At 46.4% G+C, this 24,287-nt stretch overlaps 1 protein-coding gene across 1 annotated transcript in view; it reads left to right on the top strand.

Moving 5' to 3' along the window:
* The window catches only part of ZYG11A (zyg-11 family member A, cell cycle regulator), a 51,646-nt gene that overhangs the window by 22,702 nt on the left and 4,657 nt on the right, over positions 1–24,287 (top strand). Inside the window, exons 3-10 of the mRNA XM_055140060.1 lie at positions 3,513–4,264; positions 6,560–6,700; positions 10,708–10,884; positions 14,806–14,870; positions 17,558–17,657; positions 17,844–17,897; positions 18,697–18,858; positions 18,970–19,014. Of these exons, the coding sequence (XP_054996035.1) occupies positions 3,513–4,264; positions 6,560–6,700; positions 10,708–10,884; positions 14,806–14,870; positions 17,558–17,657; positions 17,844–17,897; positions 18,697–18,858; positions 18,970–19,014 (1,496 nt within the window). The remainder of the gene's footprint in view (positions 1–3,512; positions 4,265–6,559; positions 6,701–10,707; positions 10,885–14,805; positions 14,871–17,557; positions 17,658–17,843; positions 17,898–18,696; positions 18,859–18,969; positions 19,015–24,287) is intronic.

Below are 24,287 nucleotides of genomic sequence, written 5' to 3'. Positions count from 1 at the left end.
TTTCACTTAGCATGATACTTTCCATGACCCTCCACTTATAAGCAAATTTCATGACTTCATCTTTCCTAACAGCTGCATAGTATTCCATTGTATAGATGTACCAAAGTTTCTTTAACCATTATCTGTTCTCAGGCACTTAGGTTGTTTCCAGATTTTGGTGATTGTGAGTAGGGCTGCAATGAATGTGTATGTGCAGATGTCATTGCTGCTGTGATTTTTTGCACGCTCATGATATATTCCCAGAAATGATATTGCTGGGTCATATGGAAGCTCAATTTCTAGTTTTTTAAGGAATGCCCATGTTGTTTTCCAAAAAGGCTAGCACTGTATTCTCATAAGTTCCCTTACCAGACCAGACCCTTAACAGAGGAGTCTATTGAATATTTTTATCACAAGGCTGTTGGCTTTTCCTGTATCTATTGAAATGCTCATGTGAGTCTTAGTCTACTAATATTAATTGATTGATTGGATGTTAAGCCAATCCTGCTTTAGTGTGATGAATTCCACATGGTCATGATGTGTAAATCTGTTTTTGTTTGGGGGCCACTCCTGCCTCCGGGGCTGCTCCTGCAGTACTCAGGATCCAGACCAGGCCTCCCATGTACAGGGTATGTTTGCAGCCTGTGGGGCCATCCCTCTGGCCCCATGGTATGTAATTCTTTTTAAATTGTTTTTAGGGGGTGGGGGGTTGAGTCATGCCTGACTTTGTGCTCAGGGACTATCAGTGCTTGAGGACCATGTGCAGTGCTAGGCTCCAACCTGACTTAGCTACATGTGAGAGGAGTGCCTCACCCCTGTACTGTCTCTCCATGACACATATTCTCTTGATGTGTTTGGATAATGAACATACCCAGCTCTGCTCAGAGATCTCTCCAGGCCGGCTCCTGGGGACCATGACTTACTGGGGCTCAAACTTGGATTGTATGTGAGCAAGGCAAGCACCTTACCTGCTACACTAGCATTGTGGTCCCTTGGATGAAAATTTTTGCATCCATAATTTTAAGGGCTAGTCTGCGGTTTCTTTTCTTGTAATGCTTTATCTGCATTGGGGTGAGAATAATACTGATTCAGGGAATTGCGAAGTGCTTTCCCACTCTCTTCTTTGAGGAGAGAGTTTGGGAAGAATTAATACACTTTTCCTTTTTTGTGGAGGAAATTGGGTTGCACCCTGAGAGGATCAGGGCCTGTTCCTTGCTCTGTGATCCCTGGTAGTACCGAGGAGACCATATGTGGTGCTGAGGATACAGCGTGGGTTGGCCACAAGCAAGGCAAGTGCCTTTTCTCCTGAACTGTCTCTCCTACCCAAGAATTCATCTGTAAAACTCTCCTGGCATTCTTATGGGTAGTCTTTAGATGACGAATTACATCAATTTACTTTTTTTTCTTCTTTTTGGGTCACACCCGGTGTTGCATGGGGGTTACTCCTGGCTCTGCACTCAGGAATTACTCCTGGCGATGCTCAGGGGACCATATGGGATGCTGGGAATCGAACCCTGGTCAGCTGTGTGCAAGGCAAATGCCCTACCGCTGTGCTAGCACTCCAGCCCCTCTATTTACTTTGTTCTTTTAATATTTCCCTCATTAACTAGGGCCTTAGTGCAAGGCAGGTGAATGTGACTGGGAATAGCCCTGTGACCTGGAGATCCTGGGTACCACAGGACCCAGCAGTTTCTCATTCTCGGGCCTTTCTCAGACCTGGCAGACTAAGTACCCCTGGGAGTCTCCTGTGTCACCTGAGCACTGCTTTCGAAGCTGTCCTCCAAAACAAACGAAAACAGTAGGGGATAGGGCGGTAACTCAGGTGAGGGGCCATCCCCAGCACTATGTGGCTTCCTGGGTGGAGGGCTTTCCTCAGACTGGAACCCCAAGGGACCCAAGTGGCAGGAGAATTTACCAAATAGCAATGCATTTTAGCAAGAGCAGAGTAGAAGTTTATTAGAGAATATATTGGCTGGAGCAATAGCACAGCGGGTAAGGTGTTTCCTTGCATGCAGCCGACCTGGGTTCGATTCCTCCGTCCCTCTCGGAGAGCCTGGCAAACTACTCATGGCGTATTCGATATGCCAAAACAGTAAAACAAGTCTCACAATGGAGACGTTACTGGTGCCCGCTCGAGCAAATAGATAAACAACGGGAAGACAGTGCTACAGTGCTATTGGCCAGGGCCAGAAAGATAATGCAGGGGTTAAGGTGCTTCTCGTGTTTGTTACCAATCCTGGTCCTATCCCTGCAGCGCAGGGCCAGGACTAGCCTCTGAAGGCTGCAGGAAAGAGAGCAAGCTGGCCAAGAGGCCTTCCAGAGGAGAGTAGGGCATAGCTCTGGGAGCCTCTTACCTTTCTTTGACATCTTCCTCTAGGAGCTGTGGTGAGCCCATGGGGAGCGGGTGAGTCGGGGTGGGGGGGGAGTTCAGAGGGTCTGAGAGGGAGGGGCCAGCGTGTTTATCCCATGTATCACTTACCGTTCCATGACAGAAACTGGGGCAGGCCAGGGGAGTTTCCCTGGGGAACTTGGTCAGCCCACTTGACTAAGTACTTCTGGGAGTGGCCCTGGTGGTCGCTGGCTCTTCCGGCCCTGAGCAGCAGCTCTTCATGAGGACTGACCTGGGCCCCATGAGCACTGCTTTTGAGGTCTCCAAACAAACAGAAACAGCCAGCACAAAACAGGCAGCGTGGATCACCATTGGAGATGGTGCTGTCAGCATGCCCTTCAGTCACAGTCTCTATCTTCTGACCATAGGGCACATTTTGTCAAAGCACATTTTGACAGAATTCTACTTTGTCACAGGTAAAATACATTTTTCTGGGGCTGAAGAGAGCTAGTACTCAGGTTAAGGCTCTTGCCTTTTATATAGTTCAGATCCGAGCTCTGTATATGACCCCCTGAGCACGAGAGTCAGGAGTAGGGCCTGAACATCGCTGGATGTGTTCTGAAGACCTCCAGCACCCTCCCAAATATGTACATATAAATAAATACATATAACACACATAAGTAATAATTAAAATAAATAATTTCTAAATTTATATGTAAATAATGGGACTGGAGCAATAGCACAGCGGGTAGGGCGTTTGTCTTGCACACGGTCGACCCGGGTTCAATTCCTCCGTCCCTCAGAAAGCCCAGCAAGCTACCGAGAGAATCCCACCCTCACGGTAGAGCCTGGCAAGCTACCCGTGGCGGATTCAGTATGCCAAAAACAGTAACAAGTCTCACAATGGAGACGTTACTGGTGCCCGCTCGAGCAAATAGATGAACAATGGGATGACAGTGCTACAGTATAAGTAATATATACATAATGAAAATTAGGCAATTTTTGCTCTGAACTCAGTAATTAGCTTGTTAGCTTGAGTTTTCTTTCTCCTGGCTCTGTGCTCCGGGGTCTCTTCTGACTGTGTTCAGGGGCCATGTGGTGCCAGACTGAAGCACAGTCAGCAGCGGGCAAGGCAAGCGCCCTCTGTGTCCTGTCTGCGGTCCGGTCTAGCTGCTTCTACAGCCTGTTTCTGGTTCTCTTTTAGGAAAACTGACTGACAGAACAGCGAGTATTTTCCAAGGTGACCAAATAAAGCTGAAGCTAATCAATATCCAGAAAGCCAGAATTTCTGCAGCCACCTTCTCCAAGGCCTTCTGCCACCACAAGCTCCTGGAGCTGAATGCCACCGCCGCGCACAGCAGCCTGCCCGCCCCAGACATCATCCGCGCGCTCTGCAGCAGCAGCTGGGCGCAGAGGAACCTGCGGAGTCTTGTGCTGGACTTCACCAGTGGCCCTCGGGAGACAGGGCTGCTGCCGTTCAGTCAGCTCGCCGGGCTCCGCGTTCTCAGTGTCTTCAGCGTGTGTTTTCACAGCGAAGACCTGGCTTGTGTGTCCCAGCTCCCCAGACTGGAGAGCCTGGATATCTCCAATACGCTGGTGTCCAACATCTCCGCACTCCTGGCCTGCAAGGACCGCCTCAAGTCGCTCACAATGCACTACCTCAAGTGCCTGACCATGACGAAGGCACAGGTCCTCGGCGTCTTCAGGGAGCTGAAAGGTCTGCTCCACCTGGATATTTCTGACCACAGGCAGCTCCGGTCAGACCTGGCGTATCTCTTGCTGCAGCAGAAGAATATTCTTCCTAATATCGTGTCCTTGGATATTTCGGGGGGCAGCTACATCACCGACAGAGCGGTGGAACAGTTTATCCGGCAGCGGCCTGCGATGCAGTTTGTGGGACTCTTGGCCACAGATGCCGGCTATTCTGACTTCTACGCTACCAAGCAAGGCCTGAGGGTTTGTCTTGTTTTTTCCTAAAATCAGTTTGTTCCATTTGTTCAGAGCATTATTAAGCTTTTGCTATGAGTACTGGTGTTTTGAAGACAGATTAAAAAAATGTTTCTGTTTCGTTTCCGGGTCACATCCAGCAGTGCTGGGAGTTGCTTCTGGAGGTTCTCAGAGAACTGTCTGGTGCCTGGGGTCAAAGCATGCTGTAGCCCACGGGACTGCCTCCCTCACCAGGATAAATCCTTTGGAAGGAGCGTAATAATCACTCTGCTCGTGGTCTGTGCGGCAGGCGGTGGGTGGAGAGCCTCAGACAAGGCCCTGGCTTCCCTGTCGTCTAGTCTAGCCTTAGCTTGGCAGTGATGCCGCTGCCAGACGGTGCCTGCTGTTTCCTGCTCTCCTCCTCCATGTTACAAAAGAGGCCGGCACAGCCCAGAGAGGTTAAGCCACTTACTCGTAATTATGGAACTATGAAATGACAGATACAGGAATTGCACCTATATGTGACGCCAAAATATTTTGCTCTCTACATGCTAATAGCTAAGTATAAAAAGGCACATTTGTTATATAGCCAAAACTTTTTTTGGTGAAGGTATAACACAAAGTTATTTTAGAAAGAGCCTTAAGAAAAAAATTTGAGGGGCTGGAGTGATAGCACAGTGGGTAGGGCGTTTGCCTTGCACGCGGCCAACCCGGTTTCGATTCCCAGCATCCCATATGGTCCCCTGAGCACCGCAAGGAATAATTCCTGAGTGCAGAGCCAGGAGTAACTCCTGTGCATCGCCAGGTGTGACCCAAAGAGAAAAAAAAAAAGTTTGTCTTGTTTTTAATCCATTTCCTGTTATATTTTGTATGTGGTGTTAAGTGACCACACTATCCGTTCTTTTGCACGTGACTAGCTAGTTCTTCTAGCACTTTGTTGAGAGGCAGTTCTTTCCCCATTGAATGCTCTTGCCACCCTTGTCAAAAATCACTTGACTGTATATGGAAGATTTATTTGGGGGCTGAGTCTGCTGTGTGCAAGGCAAACGCCCTAACCCTGGAGTTATTGCTCCAGCCCCTGGGGGCTTTACTATAATCCACTGTTTTATTTGTCTTTAAGCCATTGCAACACCTTGCAGTAAGCTTTGAAATTAGGAAGTGTGAGTCTAGGGCCAGAGTGATAAAACAGCCGGTAGGCACTTGCCTTGCATGTGGCCAGCCCAGGTTTGATCCCCGGCATCCCTTATGGTCCCCTGAGCACCGTGAGGAGTGATTCCTGAGTGCAGAGCCGAGAGTAACCTCTGAGCATCACTGGGTATGAACCTAAAAGCAGGGGGGGGGGAAGGGGGAAGTGTGTGTCTTCTTGTTTGGACCTCTTACGCTCAGGAGGCTCAGAGGGCCTCACTGGTCATTCTCGTAAACCAAGGTTCATTGCAAGGGCTCGAGGATGTCACGCTGCTTCCAGTTACCTTGACCATCCCAGGGGTGCTTGGGGGCCTGCAGGGCTGCATCCATAAATTGTTTGTGGGACCCCCATGTGGTGCAGGGATTAGGCACATGCTACGCATGTATCCTAATTGCTGTACTATTTCCTGACCCAAGTCTTACAGTTTTTATAAGATAATGTCTGGATAGAGAGATAGTAAGTAGGCAAGGCACTTGACTTGCATGCCCTCTGCCTGGGCTCCATCCCCAGCATCCCCTAGGGTTCCATAAGAGCCAAGAGGAAGTAACCCTTGAGCACATTTGGGTTTGCTTCCCCTCCCCCATTTGTATTTTTGTCTCTTTGGGTCTTTGGAATTTCACATGAATTTATAATTTATTTTAAGTTCACAACCATGTTTGTTTTCACTGTGCAAGTAATTCGCTTCCTAACTAACATAGTTGCAGTGAGATGGTATTTGAATCTGGCTATACACATAATTGCCTTGTTACATTTGACAACACATTTTGCCACTCTTGTCTCATCTCTAGAAATGAGATTGGGAGCCAGAGGGTTCAGGGGTTAAAACAATCGCCTTTCATGTTGCCAGCTGCAGTTCTGTCTCCAACACTACGTATGGTACCCTGAGCACTGACTGGTACAGAGTCCTGTGCAGAGTCGAGGAATAGACCCCAAATACCACTTGGTGTGGTTCCCAGAATAATAAATGAAATAAAAGTGAGGCTGGGGAGAACATTTACCTAACAGTTATCATTGAATGATAGTAACTTTGTAAAGCACTTGGAATGTGTCATTTTATTGAACATCAGCCATTTTAATTCATTGTTGTTCTTGTGCATGGCACGAATTGGTGAAAACTTGGTAATATCTTTGTCTTTCAGGTTGCAGGGGGAGCCAATATGAACCAAATTTCTGAAGCCCTGAGCCAGTATAGGAGTAGGTCTTGTTTCATAAAGGAGGCCCTCTACCGGCTCTTCCCAGAGACATTTGCGACTCGAGTCACGATGCCTGCTGTTTTAAAGGTAACTGCGCCTATGAACAGTAGCTTTTATTACTGCTTAAGTAGATCAGTTAAAGTTATTCACCAAAACCATTGAGTACAGCAACTTTCATTTCTTTTTCTAGAGTGAGTCAAAGTGCCTCTCAGAGGAAGGAAACCTGTTTTGTTAACTGCCAGATTCTCTTTGTTTTCAGCATTTTGTGTGGAATCTGCCTGAAACATCGTTTCTGCAGTTTGGTCTGAGGAGAGTAGAACTGTCCCCTAGAAGAGAGATTAGTCTATAAGCTGGAAGTCACTCTTCCATGGAGTTGTTAAAAACCTTTAAAAAATAGCATCTAATTTTCTGAAAGAAGACAATATCCCAACAAGAACAGAACACAAAAACAAAAATTGAAGGTGTTAGAATTAGAAATATTTTGTGAATAAAGGAAAATTTATCAATTGGGCCAAAGTTTGCTTTGGTTTATGGATAAAATCTTGCTTGTTTAGTTTTGGGAATCATGCAGTGCTGAGAATCAACCCGGGACTTCTGCATGCAGGCATGTACTGCATTCTGTTGGGCTGTCTCCCAGCTCTTTTTTTTTCCCGAGGGGGGAGGGGAGATGGGTGTTGACATACCTGACAGTGTTCAGGGGCTTATTCTGAAGTGCTTAAGTATTGATCCTGGTGGTGCTCACAGAACCGTATGGGGTGCCAGGGGTCAAACCCAGTTTGGCCGTGTGCGTGCCAATGCCCTATTCCCTGTACTCCAGCCCTCTACCCCCTATACTGTCTCTCCGGCCCTCTCCAGCCCTGCTTCAAATGAAAGCGTTAATTGGTTAGGAGAGAAAATTGGAGTTATTTGTATTGTTCAGCTGCTGTGGCTCACGTGGTAGCACACATGGTCCCTGCGTTGCATCTGCAGGGCTGCACAGCCCTCCAGGATTGCCGGGCCTAACCCAGGGTCGAAAGCTCCTGACGAGGGAGAGAATACAGCAGTCAGGGACGCGTGCTTCATATATGCTGGCCCATTGGGAGGCCCCGAGCACCTCCCCACCAGCCTGCGGCACCTCCACACCACTGAGCCTGCGCAGCCCACGTCCGAGCGTTAAACTTGGTTGGGTAATGTTGGGACGGACTCCTGGGAGGCCCGAACACCGCTAAGGGAACCCCCGATGTGGCAGTTTCTGTTACGAAAGGTTAAACTTATGTATGATTGAAGCACTATTGTATAAAGAAAAGATTAGACATTTGTTTCTTTATAGGGAAAAAAACTTGTATTATAAGTTCTAAAACTTGTTACAAATCTAAAATTCTGTGATTTTTGAAAAATGGTTTATTTCTACATTTTTCAGTTTGAAGATTATATCTATGTGACAAGCTCCCAAGAATAATGTAAATAGTCTATAGAAAGTACTATATTTAGTAATTTAGAAATCTGTACTAATATAGAAAAAAGTCTTCTTTTTTGTTTTTTTCCAGTAAGCCTGGCAGTGCCCAGGCTTACTCCTGGCTCTGTGCTCAGGGATCAGACCTGCTTGGGTTCAGGTCACCTTCTATGGTGCTGGAGATCAAACCCAGTTTGGCTCCAAGCAAGACAAGCTCTTTACTCCTTGTACTGTCTCTCCAGCCCCAAAGAGTAATTTTCTATAACATAATTGCATTCCCAGTTGGTGCTAGTGTTTCATGGGTTCCTGTAGCTGTCAGAGTGAGGAGGTCTCATCTCTTAGAAGTGCTGGTTCAGGCTGTGTGGATCCATGATAGAACCCAGACCTTGTTTATGTGAGGTCCTGGTTTGATCCTTGGCACTGAAAGACAAACAAGCCCCACAGTAGCCAGGGTGCAGTGTATCCCAGTGACTGCGAGGTGAGTCGGATGACTTGCGATAGAGCGCTTCTCAGAGCTGTTGCTTGGGAACCACACAGCCCCAGACCTTCCCGATACAAAGCTTTAATTTTTTTCTATTTTGGGGGTCCTACTTGGCTTTGCTTGAGCTACTCACAGCTTTTTTCCCCCCTTAATTTACTTTTTAATTGAATCACCTTGAGATACACGGTTACAAAGTTATTCATGATTGGGTTTCAGTCATATAATATTCCAGCACCTCTCCCTCCTTCACCAGTGTCCCAAGTTCTCCCCCCTCCTCACCTCACCACCTGCCTCTATGGCAGGCTCTCTCTATGTCACTCTGTCTCTCTCTTTCTCTCATCTCTGTCTCTCTCTGTCTCTTTCTCTCTCCCTCCCTCCCCCTCCCCACTCCCTTTTGGGCATATGGTTCATAATACAGATACTGAAAGGTTATCAGATATATCCCTTGACTTATTTCAGCACTCAGTTCCTGTCCGAAATGATCATTTCCATCTATCGTTGTCATACCGGTTCCTTCTCTATCCTAACTGCCTTCACCTCCAGACACTCTTGTGGCAAGCTTCCAGCCACTGACCAGACCTCCAGGCTCCTCTTTTTCCTGGAGCTACTCCCAGCATGGTGCTCTGGGAATTGAACCTGCATGCAAAACTCAGTCCCATTATCTCCTTTGAATATGATGTTCTGACGCTTTCAAGTTTTCCCCTTTCTGTTGGTAAATTTGTCCCATCCTTTTCTCCATGTTGTGTTTTTGCGTGTCACACCTCCAGGATGCCAGTCTTCTTTGTAAATAATGTTTTGTTGTTGTTGTTGTTGTTGTTGTTTTTAACTTTTTATTAAATCACCATGTGGAAAGTTACAAAGTTCTCAGGTTTATGTCTCAGTTATACAATATTCAAACACCCATCCCTTCACCAGTGCCCATATTCCACCACCAAAAACCCCAGTATACCCCCCGCCCCACCCCCTACCCCCTACTGTATAACTAATGAATTTCACTCCATTTTCTCTTTACCTTGATTACATTCCATAATTCAACACAAAACTCACTATAGTTGTTGGAGTTTCCACCCAAGAGAGACAGACCTACTACCAAGGAAGCATTTGATAATTAGTTTTCCATTTGCTGGAAATGATGAGATATGTAGCCCCACTGCTACCAGTACATAACGCTTTTTTTTTCTTTTTCCTTTTTCCCCTTTTTTTTTCCCCCCTCATCCCCCTTCCCGCGCCTCATAGTATGGTGTACACCACGCTGTGTCGGCCAGCATGGGGCTTTTGCTTAGTTCACATTCCAGAGAGGTGGCTGCTACATTAATAACCTTCAATATTTCAACAAAAACTTGCTGTTATTATTTGGAGTTTCCCCCCCAAGTCAGACCTGTTCAAAAGGAACCGTTTCACATTGCTGCCAATTATAAATGTTAAGTCGCGCGGATTTGGATTTCTGTATAAAGTCCAGGGAAAATTCTGCCAGAAATTGCATAGCCCAGCTCACAGTCCCAGTGCATTGCTGTAAGAAGTCTGGAATCAAAGTCTTTAGGCGCAGAGGGTCCGCTTCTCGCTCAGCGGCTCCGGATTTATCTGGGCCGAGGGCGTGCCGGTTACGTCCCCTTCCCTTGAAGTCCCTGGGAGCCCCAAGTGTAAAAATCGAATACCTCTGGGTTTGGAGTCTTAGAAGATGGCGCCTGCCATGTGGGTGCTGCCGAGCCGCCCTGTAAATAATGTTGAGGCGCAGCCTGCGTGCCTCTCTCAGCAAACCCTTTTGATGCCACCCCAGAAAGCATCTTCCTCCCTGGGTCCCTGAGCAGCACTTTATCTGTCCTCTGCTTAACAAGCCTTTCCCAGTTTCATGTTTTGATGTCTCTCTCCTGTCTTTCGTTCTCAAGGCTTTTTCCCCTCAAGGTTTTATGCTAAGAAATAAGAATATAAATGACCTGCGTTAGTGTCTACTGCAGTATTTACCACAATGCCTTATATAGAGTGAGACTCAACAAATGATCCTGAAATCACATATGAGGGAACTGAGGTCCACAGGAGGGAATTACTTTGCCTAAAATCACAAGTTAATGTTAAAGCTACATTTGAATGAAATGTGTCGCACTCTAATGTTTTTGCCAGCCAGCTTAGTAAGATTGTATACAGCTAATATCATGATGGTACTAACAATGCATTCATCTTCAGCTTCTGGCCATAGGCATGAGGAATCACCCGATGGACTTGACAGTGCAGTTCACAGCCAGTGCTTGCGTTCTCAATCTCACGCGCCAGGGCCTGTCCCGGGGCATGCCTATTCGTCTCTTGTCAGAAACCATTTCTCTGCTTCTCAAGGCTCTGAAAAATTTTCCCCATTACCAGCAGGTAATCTGAATGGAATACTTGTCTGTGCTTTTTACTTTAGAACAAATAGATGAAAATATAGATCATTTTGATTTTTTTTTTTATCCTAAGAAGTATAACAGGAGAGGAAGGAGAGATACTGAAAAAAGAATTCATGTTTACCATAGGAAAAAATTATAAATGTGGTTAAAACAATTAGACTTTATTTTATTGAATCACTGTGAGATGGAGCATTGCTTACTCCTGGCTTTGTGCTCAGGGATCACTCCAGCGGGGCTTGGGGAGCTTTGTGGAGTGCCAGGGACTAACCGAGGTAATCCATACTCAGGGCAAGCTCTTTCCCTATGTACTATCTCTAAGGCTGCAAATAAATCCATTTAAAGAACTTTTTAATGTTTGAACCTCAAATGGTGATGCTTAGGGCTGAGTCCTGGTTCTGTGCTCAGGAACCCACTCCTGGCGGGACTTGGGGAACCATGTGGGATGCCAAGGATCAAACCCCAGTTGGCGGCATGCAAGGCAAGTGCCCTATTTGCTGTACTATTTCTCTGGTCCCTAAATCAAGTTTTTTAAAAGGCAGAATATTTGATTGGCCAGAGAGATAGTACTTGGGTTAAGGCACTTGCCTTGCACACACTTTTCCTAGTTCAGTTCCATGTGTGATCTCTTGTGCACCACCAGGATTGATCTCTGAGCGCGGATCCTGAAATAAGCCCTGAGGACCTCAGGAATGACTAAACCCTTGCCCCCACCAAAACTGAAAAAGGCATGTGGAAGGCCTGGGTTTGATCCCTGGAACTGTGTTGTGGTTCCCCAGACACTTCCAGGTGAGGCTCCAGTACCCCTTGCTGCCCCCCCCCCAACAAAAATAAATCCAGGATCACAATCTCAGGTGTTAACAAGCATGGAGTAACTGAGATTCTTGCTTCAACTAAGCATGCATCTGATAGTTCCTTTGAAAGTTAAGTATACCTTCCTTACTTTGCCCACTCATAACACTCTTAGGAATTACAAAGAGAAATGCATCCATATGGGACTTAGCCATGAATGTTTATAGGAGTTTTTTTCTGGGGGTGGGTCGGAATCAATGCAAGGGGATTGATTCCTGCTCTGCTCAGTCACTCTCAGTGATCCTCAGAGAACCATGCAGTCCTGAGAATTGAACCTGGGTCTTCCACATGAAAAGTATGTGCTCCAGCCCTCTGAGCTATTTTTCTGACCTCTAAAATATCTTTATTCATGGTCTCTTCCCTTTCTAAAACGGACAAATTCCCAAATATCCAGCAACAGGTGATTTGATAAATAATGGTGTATTCATTAGATAAACCACTATTTGATGATAAAGAGGACTGATACCTAGAATATGGACAAATCTCAAAAACAAATGCTGAGTAAGAAAATTCATGTTCAAAGAGTGTGTAATTTGGTTTAATTTATGTGTGACCTTAGGAAAAAACTAATTTTTTCTCATCCTTGGGCCACACCCTGGATTGGCTCTGCTCAGGGCTCTCTTCTGGTGGTGCTCAGGGGACCATGCAGTGCTGGAGATCAAATCTCAGCTTTCTGTATGCAGATGTGCTCAGCCTGTTGAGCTCTCTCTGGCCCTCTAGAATTTTCTTGGGCCTGGTGTTGTCAAAATCAGGATTGACTAGAGGAGGGAGCACAATGAAAATGTGTAGAGTGATAGAGATGTGCTCTGTCTTGATTAATGGTGATAGCTTTGTAGGTCTTTCCTTTTACTAAATCTGATGGAAGTTAGTAATTAAGAGGATTAATTTTTTTTTTTATTGCAGAAAGAGAGGAAACACATAAAATGGTCTTTCCTCACTAAACATTATGTTTGGGGGACTCAGGAGATGACTTCGTGGCTAAAAGCACCTGCCTTGCAATCATGAGGCCCCGAGTTTGATCTTTTGTGTTGCTCACATGCATCAGGTGACTCACAGTGCCAGAGGAGCATTTGGTCCCTAGTATTTGATCTCATAGCCAGATGTGTGAAAGCGTGTCCCTAAAAGATGTGAGAGCTTGGTGGCCGGTTGGGGCTCACCGTCCACTGAACACTGCAGTTCAGAATTTGCAAAGCACCACCTGAATTTGCAAAGCACAGCTAAATGAGCACCTACTCAAGCACCCCGACTCAGATTGTCCCTGACAATCACTGGCTGGGCGTAGGATCACCCCAACCAGATGTGCAGGGTGTGGACTCCGCAACCAGCAGTCACTGTAGCAGCAAAAGGAAGGGAAGGGGGAACAGTTTTTTAAAAAATAGAACACAGAGACTCTCCCCCAGCATCTCAAGGGTGGTCTGGGTAGGCCCCAGCTCTGCAGGGCCTGAGCAGCACCTAGTCCTTGACCCTTGCGTTGCGTGCCAGCCCAGTTTGCAGTGAGCCACCGGAAAGGGACTGTGCCTCCTGAGCGCTCTTGGGGCCAGAAAGAGAGAGAGAGTGCTCAAAGGGCCAAAATGCATTCATATGGGAGGCCCAGTCTGGATCCTCAGAAACAAACTTGAGTACCGCCCAGTATGCCCCTTCTCCCCAAAAATGACACAATAGCAACAAAGAATACAAAAACAACTGTTTTCTTTCTTTTGTTAAATGGGGAAATCCTTCCTAATTCAGTCCAGGTTGCCTAATTCAGTCCTAATTGAAGATTGGTTGAATAGCAGCTGCCCCCGTCAGATGTCCGGAACCCTGTGAAGGCTTAGTAACCCTTAGTGAAGGCTCTTGCGGGGCACTTGTTAAGTTCCTGCCCAGTTGAGTTGCTGTCCCAGCCTCCTGTACTGGCTGACTCATGCGGAGCTGGCCTCTTCCTAGGCCTTTCCTAGGAGGCCTCTCCATCCGGCCATCATCTAGTTGAATCCCTCCAAATCCTTCCCTTCCCCTATTACGTTACATTGACCAGTGTTACACACGTTTGGTGTGATTGTTGGCCTTGTGTTCCTTTAGCTGAAGTGCTCGCACACGCATGGCTGTGGTGTGGTGGAAATCACTTTGCTATTGGCAAGTCCAGTGGAATTGCCTGGATCGTGTTTGATCAAGGGCTGCCACCTGAGGACCAGACTCACGGCTTCCAGCTTGCAAGGCAGGAGCGTTGGCCTTTGAGTCATCTCCCACCCACATCCCTACAGCAGTCTTGAGAATGTGGAAGCTGTCAGAGTAGTAAGACATGGAGCCAGAGAGACAGTACAGCAGGTAGAGCGCTTGCCTTGCTTGCGGCCAACCTGGGTTCAATCCCTGACACCCTATATGGTCCCCTGAGACCACCAGGAGTGATCCTTGAGGGCAGAGTAAGGAATGAGCTCTGAGTACAGCCGGGCATGGTCAGAAAACCAAAAGAGAGTAAGATATAACAAAGGCATTTATCATTCAATAGCTTAACCAGGTTTTATTTGTTTTAGTTTTTATTATTATTTTGAGATTTATAAAATTAGCTATCTTGTGTAGCAGATAATGCATTTAAATTTTTACAACAGTTTCCCTCTTATTTGATACTTGCATCAGCAGGATTTAGACAGTTTGCCTGGACTGACAGATTAGGCAGACTGTCTTGAACATGGGTCCTGTTAGAGGTCAGGGGAACAAGATGGTTGGGCCACAGAGAAAATACAGAAGGTAGGGTGCTTGCCTTGCACCCTCACCTAAGCAATTCCCGGCACCCCATATGATCAACCGTACCCACCAGGAGTGATCCTGAGCCCTGCTGGGTCTAGCCTAAATATAAAAACAAAAACAAAATAAAACAGAAAGGACAGGATGGGACTGTAGTATGTTAGGCCAAGGTGAATATGAATTTGTTTAAGCCAGGAACTTGGCGAGTACAGGAAGCAGTATGCGCTCGCTGTCAGAAAAGTTTGTGGATAGTAACTTCCAGATGCATAGAACTCTTTAGTCGGAATGAAATGCATACATTTGCTCAAAGTGATTTTTCTTTATTTTCTAAAAGCTGCAGAAGAATTGTCTTCTCTCCTTAACCAATTCCATGATTCTTGTGGATGTTCCATTTGACAGGTGAGTCTAAAACTTGGTCATCCAATTTTGAGTTGTTGCCAAGTGTTACTCTGAGCATGGTTGACTTCGGTGTGTAGCTTAGCTGAGGGCCTTACTAAGGCAGAGTAAGATGACAGGGGAGAAGGTTCTGTTGCTCCTCATGCCCAGGAGATGATCAGAAGTACCCACTGGCAGATGTCATCTCCAAAAGTGGTCAGAGTAGGTGGGTTCTGAGAAGATGGAATTCAGAGTCAGGTTTCTTGGACTCAAGGTGTAAACTTTCTATTATTTTTGTAAATAAGTTTTGACATTTAAAAAATAGTGTGCCTTGGGACTGAGGAGCTAGTGGAGAGGGCAGGGCTTGCCTTGCATGTGGGAGGCCTGGCTCCCATGCCCAGCACCACTTGTTCATCCCTCTCCATACCCAGCCACCTGGTACAGCTGGTACAGCTCCTCCAAAAAAGTCACTCTTAAGATAGCGTTTATAAAGAACTCACTGCCGTGGCTACCTTATGAAGTATAGGTTCTTCTTAATATTAGTAGCTCTTATTTCATGATATTTGCAAATGATTATTTTATACTTCAGAGAGGTTTCTCTTGATGCCTTTGTAATGTAGTCTAGATTTCTTTGTTCAGAAGCTACAAACAGCTGAGCAGTTGAGCACAGGCTCTCGGGAAGAACGTGGTTTGGAGTGCTGACTTATAGGCGGAGTCACTCATTGCTAATTGATTTTTTTAAATTTTATTTTTATAAAGTTGTTCAAAATTTATTACATTCAATATTCTAACACCAGTCCCACGACCATGATTTCAAATTTGTCCACTACCACCCAAACCTGCCCCAAAAGTAGGTCCTAAATAATTTATTTTGTATTGCTTGTTAGGAATAATGCACTAAAAGTGATCCAGAAAAGTTTCTTTAGGGGAAAGTGTGTGAAGAATACTGTATTTCACCCTGGCGCCATTAAGCCCATGTATAAGACAGTACTAACATGTTACAGGTTGAGCCTTATATGCATATATATGTGTGTGTGTGTGTGTATATATATATATATGTATATATATATATATATATTAATCTAGAGCGGTTGCCTTGTACTTTACACCCCATCAAAGGTGGTATGCTACTCTTGGTATATCTTGGTAGAGTATAAGATACTGCTCCAGGAATTCTAAAATTCTAAGAAGGTCAATACAGCTGTAGTTAAATTTTTAACTCTGGGATCTGGAGGCACCTATGCAGTGTTTTGCTCTCTTCCGAGATTTATTTGTGAGTCTCTGGATCATGGCCGTTAATGAGCTTATATGGCTCCAGAGGCCGTTTGTGAGCCTGACTGCCAGGCTCCCGGAACAACAGGATGATGAGGAGATGAGGGGAGGTTGCCCATTCCCAACTCTGTGAGAGCCTGAAGATTTCAGTCACAAAATCTGCATACCTGAGTTTTTTAGCAGATTCATTCTCAGGGATAAGGCTCATCTCAAGCCTGTGAAGATCAGCCGTGAGCATGGCAGTGATTGGGTTCTGTTTTTTTTCTCAAAGCCAGTTGATTTTGTTCCATTTTTGTTTGGTTTAGTTTGGGTTACAACCAGTGGTGCTCAGGGCTTACTCTGGCTCTGTGCTCAGGGACTTCTGCTGGCGGGGCTCCCGGGACTGTATGTGGTGCTGGGGATCAAACTGGGGTAGCAGTGACCTTCCCCCTGCACTCTCTCATCCACTCAAGTCTAATTCAGATATGCTCTTTGTTTTGTTTGGGGGCCATAGTCAGCTGTGCTAAGGACTTCCTTCTGGCTCTGTGTGTGCTAAGGAATTGGCAGTAGGTACCGGCAGTGCCAGGCATTGAAGTAAGCACCTCGGCTGCTGTGCCGTCTCTGGCCCCTGGACTCTGTCCCTAAAATGGGAGATGACTTGGGCCAGAGTGATAGCATAGCAGGTAGTGCACTTGCCTTGTATCTAGCCGACGCTGGTACAATCCTTGGTATCCCATAAGGTTCCCTGAACCCCACCAGGAGTGATCTCTGAGCACAGAGCTAGGAGCAAATCCTGAGCACCACTGGAAGTGACACCCCTGCCCCTCCCACCCCCCATGAGAGTTGGCTTTAAAAAATATAGATAGTGGTACTCATTAAAGATAAATATTAGATAGATATTGTAGCCTGGGGGAGTAGCTCTAAGGGTACCAATGCTTTGCAGTGGAAGCCTTGGGTTTGATCCTGGGCACTACATGCTTCCCCCAACAACACAAGGAACTATGCTAAGCCCTGAGCTGGGAATAGCACCCTGCACTGTCCCTCCTCCCCCTTCCTGTATGACAGTCGGAGCTGAGTCATACTGCCCTCTTAGGGCTCTCGGCAGGAGGTTAGCACTGTCTGCAGCTCAGGTGGCAAATGACTCCCCTTCTCTTTTTCAGACCAGTCCTGGTAGAAACGGAATGTATCTTCTCAGAACTGCCCATCTTTCTTTGAATCCTTGCATTTTGCTCAAATATTTATTATTTATTAATTTATTTATTTATTTGTGAAGCAATGTAGTTTTTATTGAACAAAATTTGCTTAGAAAGATGTGAGAGGAGAGAAAGTGGAGAAAGTGTTCAAGAGAGAACACAGGCTTCTCCAGTGTGGAAATAAGCAAGCAGAGAAACAAGACAAGATTCTTTTCTCCTCGTGTACGGCTTCATAAACTTTATTGTGAGAAAAATAATGCTTTTCAGGTTAGATGCTGCCAAGTTGGTTATGAAATGGCTCTGTAAGAGTGAAAACCCCAAGATGCAGACAATGGCCGTGAGCATCATCTCCATTATTGCTCTGCAGGTACAGAACTAACGGCAAGCACTCCCTCTGCTCCCTCTCCTCTCCCTCTCCTGTCCCTCCGTCCCCCCCTCCGCCTCCTCCTGTCCTTTCTCTCCCTCTCGGCCCCGCCTTGCTCTCTTTCCCCTTCTCTTCCTTTCTTCCTCTCTCAATATTTATTTCCATTTTGGGCCTTCTGTTTGCTTACAGCTCTCACCTGTGCAGATCTCAGAACTTAAAGAAGAGCTCTTCTTGACAGTCAGGGTAAGCTGTTACCTATAACCTTTGTTTGGGGACATCTGTAGAGAGCTTCTAGACCGTTCCTGGCTGGCTGCTGAGAGGGTCATTTCCAGCAGTGCTTGAGGGACCCATGTAGTGCAGTGCATTGAACCCAGGCCTCCTGGGTTTCTCAACCCAACCCCAGTGACTGCATCGGGGTCCGCCTCACTTCCTCTGCCCTACTGCTAGCTGGAGTCACTCACGGTGGCTCTGCCCAGAGCAGTGGTGCTCAGCCACTTAATGCCAGTGGCTGAAACCCAGCAACTGTAGACTGTGACCTCTGATTGCTCCATCGCCCAGAGTCTCACAGCTTGGTTTTTGTGGTAAATTCTCTGCTGGTTGGGTTGAGAAACTTCCTTAAGTCAATTGCGATGTATTTGTGTTTCCTCTAGAGCTTGATTTTTGTTTGTTGTGAAGCAGGATCATTTTTATTGAAACGTATTTGGGAGGAGAGAGGAAAGAGAAGTACCTGTTGCAGAGAGAATGCAGGTGGAAACAGCAAAGAAACAGACAAGGGAGTCTGTAGCCCAGGGAGAACAGGGCCTTGAAGAGCAGCTCTTCCTTTAGTTTTAAGACCAAAGCTTAAAATTGTATTTAACTCAAAACAACCAGCTGTGTGATATTTTTTTATTGGGGGCTGGGAGATTGGATGTGCCCAGTGGTGCCCCAGGCTGCACCAGGCTCTGCTCACGAAGTTATTAAGTAGCAGAACATGGGTTTTATTTATCTTTGAATGCTGCTTTTCTTTTCTTATAGTGAAATTAATTTCTTTGTTTGTTTTAAGGAACTTCTAGCAATAGTAAAACAAAAAAACACTGCAAGTGTAGATGATGTCACCTTCCTGTTTACTTTGAAAGCACTTTGGAATCTTACAGATGAGTCTCCGGTGGCCTGCAAGAGCTTTATTGAAAATCAGGGGTTACCCATCTTCATCCGACTCTTGGAGGTAGGAAGATAGGATCGAGTTTATATGAAAATTTCCTTTTTTCAATCATACAGTAAGCTGTTTATTTTTTTTCATCATCTAGTAACTTGCTCATTTTTTTTTTTTTGACAGACTTTTTCAGAATTATCAATACGAAGCAAAGTTCTTGGTCTTTTGGTAAGGTGATTATTTTGAGTTAATTCTAATGACTTTAAAAAAAAATAAGAAAACCGACACATAATTCCTATGATTTGCTAGGCACTTATAAGCAATTTATTGGCTTACTTTTCGTACCATCCTGATATCATTAAATATCAGTCCTCTTGGGAACAAATTGTAGCTTAAAACAGCTATTTTATTCACTTAGAACGTATTTACTCGTAGCAGCTGTATACTCATAGCAGTGCATTTCTTTTGTGGATCTCGTGATGAGGGGCGATGCCCAAGGTGGCCTGACTCCTCTCTGAGCAGTAGGTGGTCAGCTGGGCTTTCGTCTCTGTGGGCCTCCTTACTCATTGCTTTCAGGGCAGAGGTCAAGGCGGTCTCGGTGCTTCCATAGTCTTGGCTTTTGTCCCATTCTTCAGTCACAAGTAGATAACAGTCTGGGTGTTTTCCAATAACCACTCCTCAACTCTCCCACCTATAATCAGATGTCCTGCAGTTCAGTTTGACTCTGATGCTAATTATTCAGAATTAAAGGGCTCTAGGGCTAGGGCTGTAGCTAGAAGCCCTGGCCCTGGGTTTGCTCCCTGGCGCAGTGAAACCCTTCAGTAAAAGGGCCCAGTCCCACAGGACTCACTCTTTTATACTTCTGACTGGCTAAGTGAGGGTGTGCACCCCTCTTCCTCCTGTTGGGGTGACGATGAAAGTTCTAGGCTTCCCGTCAGGATTTGGCCTTTCAGGAAGACGGCCCCCATCCTGGAGCTATCCAGGTGCCTGTCAGGAGTTGTTTTAGCAGAACAGAGACGATCCCATCAGGAAATTGAAGGGGTTTAGAGTTCTGTTTCAGGAACTGGGTCAGAGACGAAGACATGTTCTCTTTATGCCTACGGCTGACGAGATTATAGTTGCCGCCACTCCTTCCTGGGACTTGCCACGGGGCCTAAGCACTGCGTTCCCTTCCGTCTCACTGTTCCTCCGTTCGGCTGCTGCTCTGAGGCACAGAAGCGTCCTCGCGCGTGTGACAGACACAGACTCCGATAGCTCACTTTCCTCTTCGTCCTCTTTTGTAAGGTCATTTTTTAAAATTGTTTAAAAATTGTAGTTCTGATACCATGGTTACAATAATGTTTGTGGGTTTGCATTTTGGGGTGGGGAGCACCAGCGGGGTACAGGGGTCACTCCTGGTGGTGCACAGGGGACCGTGTGTGGTACTGAGGATCAAACCCAGATGGGACACGTGCAAGTTAAGAAGAGCCTTAACCACTACAGCCTCTCTCTGGTCCTAGAAATTAGTCAGTGGGAGAAGTAGGACAGAATATTTAGAATTTGGGGATGGTGAAAAGAAAACAATGAGAAACAAGACCAGAAAAGTGGACTTTGAAAGTATGTTCCCTCCCAGTGCTAAGTATCCTAATTCTGTTAACTTAAGGCATCTTTTTTTTTTTTTTTTTTTTTGCTTTTTGGGTCACACCCAGCGATGCTCAGGGGTTACTCCTGGCTTTGCACTCAGGAGTTACTCCTGGCGGTGCTTGGGGGACCATATGGGATGCCGGGGATCGAACCCGGGTCGGCCGAGTGCAAGGCAAACGCCCTACCCGCTGTGCTATCGCTCCGGCCCTTAAGGCATCTTTTACATCGTTTCTGTTTGCTTGTTTTGGTCATACACAGTGGTGCTCAGAGCTTGTTCCTGGCTCTGCACTCAGGGATCACTCCTGGCAGGTCCCAGGGGACCACAGAAGGTGCCCGAGATTGAACCCTGGTCTTCCAGGTGCAGGGTAAGCACCTGACCTGCTCTATTATCTCTCCGACAGGGTGTGTGTGGGGGCCACACCTGGCGGTACTCAGGGCTTATTCCTGACTCTGGGCTTAGGGGTCATTTCTGGTGGTACTCAGGAGACAAACTGCAGCAGTTTGGGGATTGGAGCCATGTGGGCTGCAGGCACCTTCTCTTCTGTACTCTCTCCAGCCCGTGATTTTTTCACGCTTTTTAAAAAAATTTATTTATTTTTTTATTAGTGAATCACCGTGAGGGTACAGTTACAGATTTATACATTTTCGTGCTCATGTTTCCCTCACACAATGTTCGAGAACCCATCCCTTCACCAGTGTCCATTCTTTACCACCAATAAACCCAGCATCCCTCCCACCCCCAATCCCATCTCCCCCGACCCCACCCTGCCACTGTGGCAGGGTATTCCCTTTTGTTCTCTCTCTCTAATTAGGTGTTGTGGTTTGCAATAGAGGTGTTGAGTGGCCATTGTGTTCAGTCTCTAGTCTACATTCAGCACGCATCACCCTTCCCCCGCGTGGCCTCCAACCACATTTTACTTGGTGTTCCCTTCTCTATCTGAGCTGCCTTTTCCCCAGAATGTGAGGTCAGCTTCCAAGCCATGGAGTCAACCTCCTGGCACTTATTTCTACTATTCTTGGGTGTTAGTCTCCTACTCTGTTATTCTATATTCCACAGATGAGTGCAATCTTTCTCTGTCTGTCTCTCTTTTTCTGACTCATTTCACTTAGCAAGATACTTTCCATGCTGATCCACTTATATGCAAAGTTCATGACCTCATTTTTTCTAGCAGCTGCATAGTATTCCACTGCAAAGTTTCTTCAACCAGTCATCTGTTCTAGGGCACTCGGGTTTTTTTCCAGATTCTGGCTATTGTAAACAGTGCTGTGATGAACATATAAGTGCAGATGTCATTTTGACTATACTTTTTTGCTTCTCTGGGATATATTCCCAGCAGTGGTATTGCTGGGTCAAATGGGAGCTCAATTTCTAATTTTTTGAGAATAGTCCATATTGTTTTCCAAAAGGGCTGAACCAGTCGGCATTCCCACCAGCAGTGTAGAAGGGTCCCTTTCTCCCCACATCCTCTCCAACAGTGGTTGCTTTTGTTCTTTTGGATGTGTGTCAGTCTCTGTGGTGTGAGGTGGTATCTCATGGTTGTTTTGATCTGCATCTCCCTGATGATTAGTGATGTAGAGCACTTTTTCCTGTGCCTTTTGGCCATTTGTATCTCTTCCTTGGGAAAGTTTCTGTTCATTTCTTCACCTCATTTTCTGATGGGGTTGGATGTTTTCTTCTTGTAGAGTTCAACCAGTGCTTTATATACCCTTGGTATCAACCCCTTATCTGATGGGTATTGGGTATCACGCTTTATTTATTTGAGAGCCTCTCAGAATCCTGAAAGTTGACAAGGTTGCCTGTCTTTCTTCCTTTGAGGAAGGCCCACATTTCCCCCGTTAGTCCCTCTCTTCCACATTTTGTTCCGTAGAATCTTAGAACAAGCTACTGTAAACATAGCCTCTGCCATACCTGTGGGGACATCTAGGGACTCAGCACTGGCGTCCGTCTAGGTCATGCTCAGGATCTTATCTGTCTGTCCACGTTTGCAGTTTGAAGCTGTCTGAGAGCTGTCATGCTGAAATTGTGCCATTAAAGAAATGGACAGAAGGGGCTGGAGAGATAGCACAGCGGGTAGGGCGTTTGCCTTGCACGCGGCCGACCCAGGTTCAAATCCCAGCATCCCATATGGTCCCCTGAGAACGGCCAGGGGTAATTCCTGAGTGCAGAGCCAGGAGTAACCCCTGTGCATCGCCAGGTGTGACCCAAAAAGCAAAAAAAAAAAAAAAAAAGAAATGGACAGAAGCCTTGGGGTAAAGGAGAGAAGGACTTTTCCTGAACAGTGCAGTTTCTGCTGTTGATGACAGTATGTAGAGCTTGTATTGGAAAGGGAATGGGTCTCAGAATAACCTAATTTTTTTATAGTGCCATATGTTCTTTTATTTTTTAAAGTAGGGGTGTGGAGGGGCCATACCCCAAAGGCACTCAGAGTCTCAGAGCTCACTCTTGTGGGGCTCAGAGGACCATATACTATTCCGGGATCAAACTGAGATCATCCGCATTCAAGACAAGTGCCTTAACCCCCATACTGTCTCTCTAGACCTTAAGAAATAGTTTTTAAATTGAAGTAACATTTGTTAGGGCTTCATAAAGGTTCCAGATGTACAGCACTATACTTTGGCGTCTGTGTTATACTACAGTAGGATTGGTATCCGGAGTTCAGTTTCCAGACTGGACAGAGCGTAGCGTGCTGACTTTGCATGGGGGAGGCCTGGATTTAGTCCCTAGCACCACATGGTCCGTAGCACCACCAGGGCCAGCCCCTTTCTCGGAGAGTCAAAAATAGCCCTGAAGGGGCTGGAGTGATACCACAGTGGGTAGGGCGTTTGCCTTGCACTCAGCCGACCCGGGTTCGATTCCCAGCATCCCATATGGTCCCCTGAGCACTGCCAGGAGTAATTCCTGAGTGCATGAGCCAGGAGTAACTTCTGTGCATCACCAGGTGTGATCCAATAAAGGGAAAAAAAATAGCTCTGAATACAACCAGGTGTGCCTCCCTGCCCCCCCCCGGAAAAAAATATCTGATTTTCATGCCCATTCTCCAGTTTACCCCTTTACCTGACTTCCTCTCCTGCTGAATCTCCCAGGGTGGTACCTTCCCTTCTGGTACTACCCCCCCCTTTTTTTTTTATCATTTTGTTTTTATATTCCATGTACAAATCTTTCTCCATATGAATTATTTCATCTAGCACAGTATCTCTTGGGTCTGTCCATATGGTTGTGAATGACAGATTGCATCTTTTTAATAGTGGAGCAGAATTTCATGGCGTATATGTACATTTCCTTTTCGTTCCTCTGTGGGTCAGGTTTATTTTCGAAACGGAGCTAACATGGATTCTAGACTCGTCCTCACTGGCTTTGAAGAAGCCAGGGCTGTGCAGTCAGTGGCCCCGCGGTGAAAAGCCCAGCATGGCGAGGGGCTGGGAACAACGGCACGCCACAGAGGGACAGGACTCTGCCAGCAGCGGGAGGGAGGTTGGGATTGGATTCCCCTCCAGCGGGGATGCAGTGCGGGGGACTCGAACCCAGACAGATGAGGATGGAGCCCGGACAGAGCTATACTGGAGGGCAGGGGCACAGCGGGGTTCTCTGCATGTGTGCAGGCCTGTGCTTCACTACTGAGTGGCCTCCCCAGCCCCCAGCTGGATGCAGTAGCTCTGTGAGGCCTATCGCCAAGCTGGGCCTGCCCTCCCGCGGACCCCCACAACTCTCGGAGGGGAAGATGGGGGTTTTCGGCCAATTCCTTCCTGGTAATTTGTTATCTGGTGTCGAAAACTGATACAATATATAAAACGAAAGGAAATCTGACCTGCCTTTCATTGTTACCCTTCAGCTTCCTGCCACAGGCCCCAGGGATAGTAACTGTTCTAGAGATGCTTGG

The sequence above is a fragment of the Sorex araneus genome, chromosome 5, assembly GCF_027595985.1.
Source record: "Sorex araneus isolate mSorAra2 chromosome 5, mSorAra2.pri, whole genome shotgun sequence".
In the NCBI taxonomy this organism is placed as follows: domain Eukaryota; kingdom Metazoa; phylum Chordata; class Mammalia; order Eulipotyphla; family Soricidae; genus Sorex; species Sorex araneus.
This window is presented reverse-complemented; position numbering and strand designations above follow the sequence as displayed.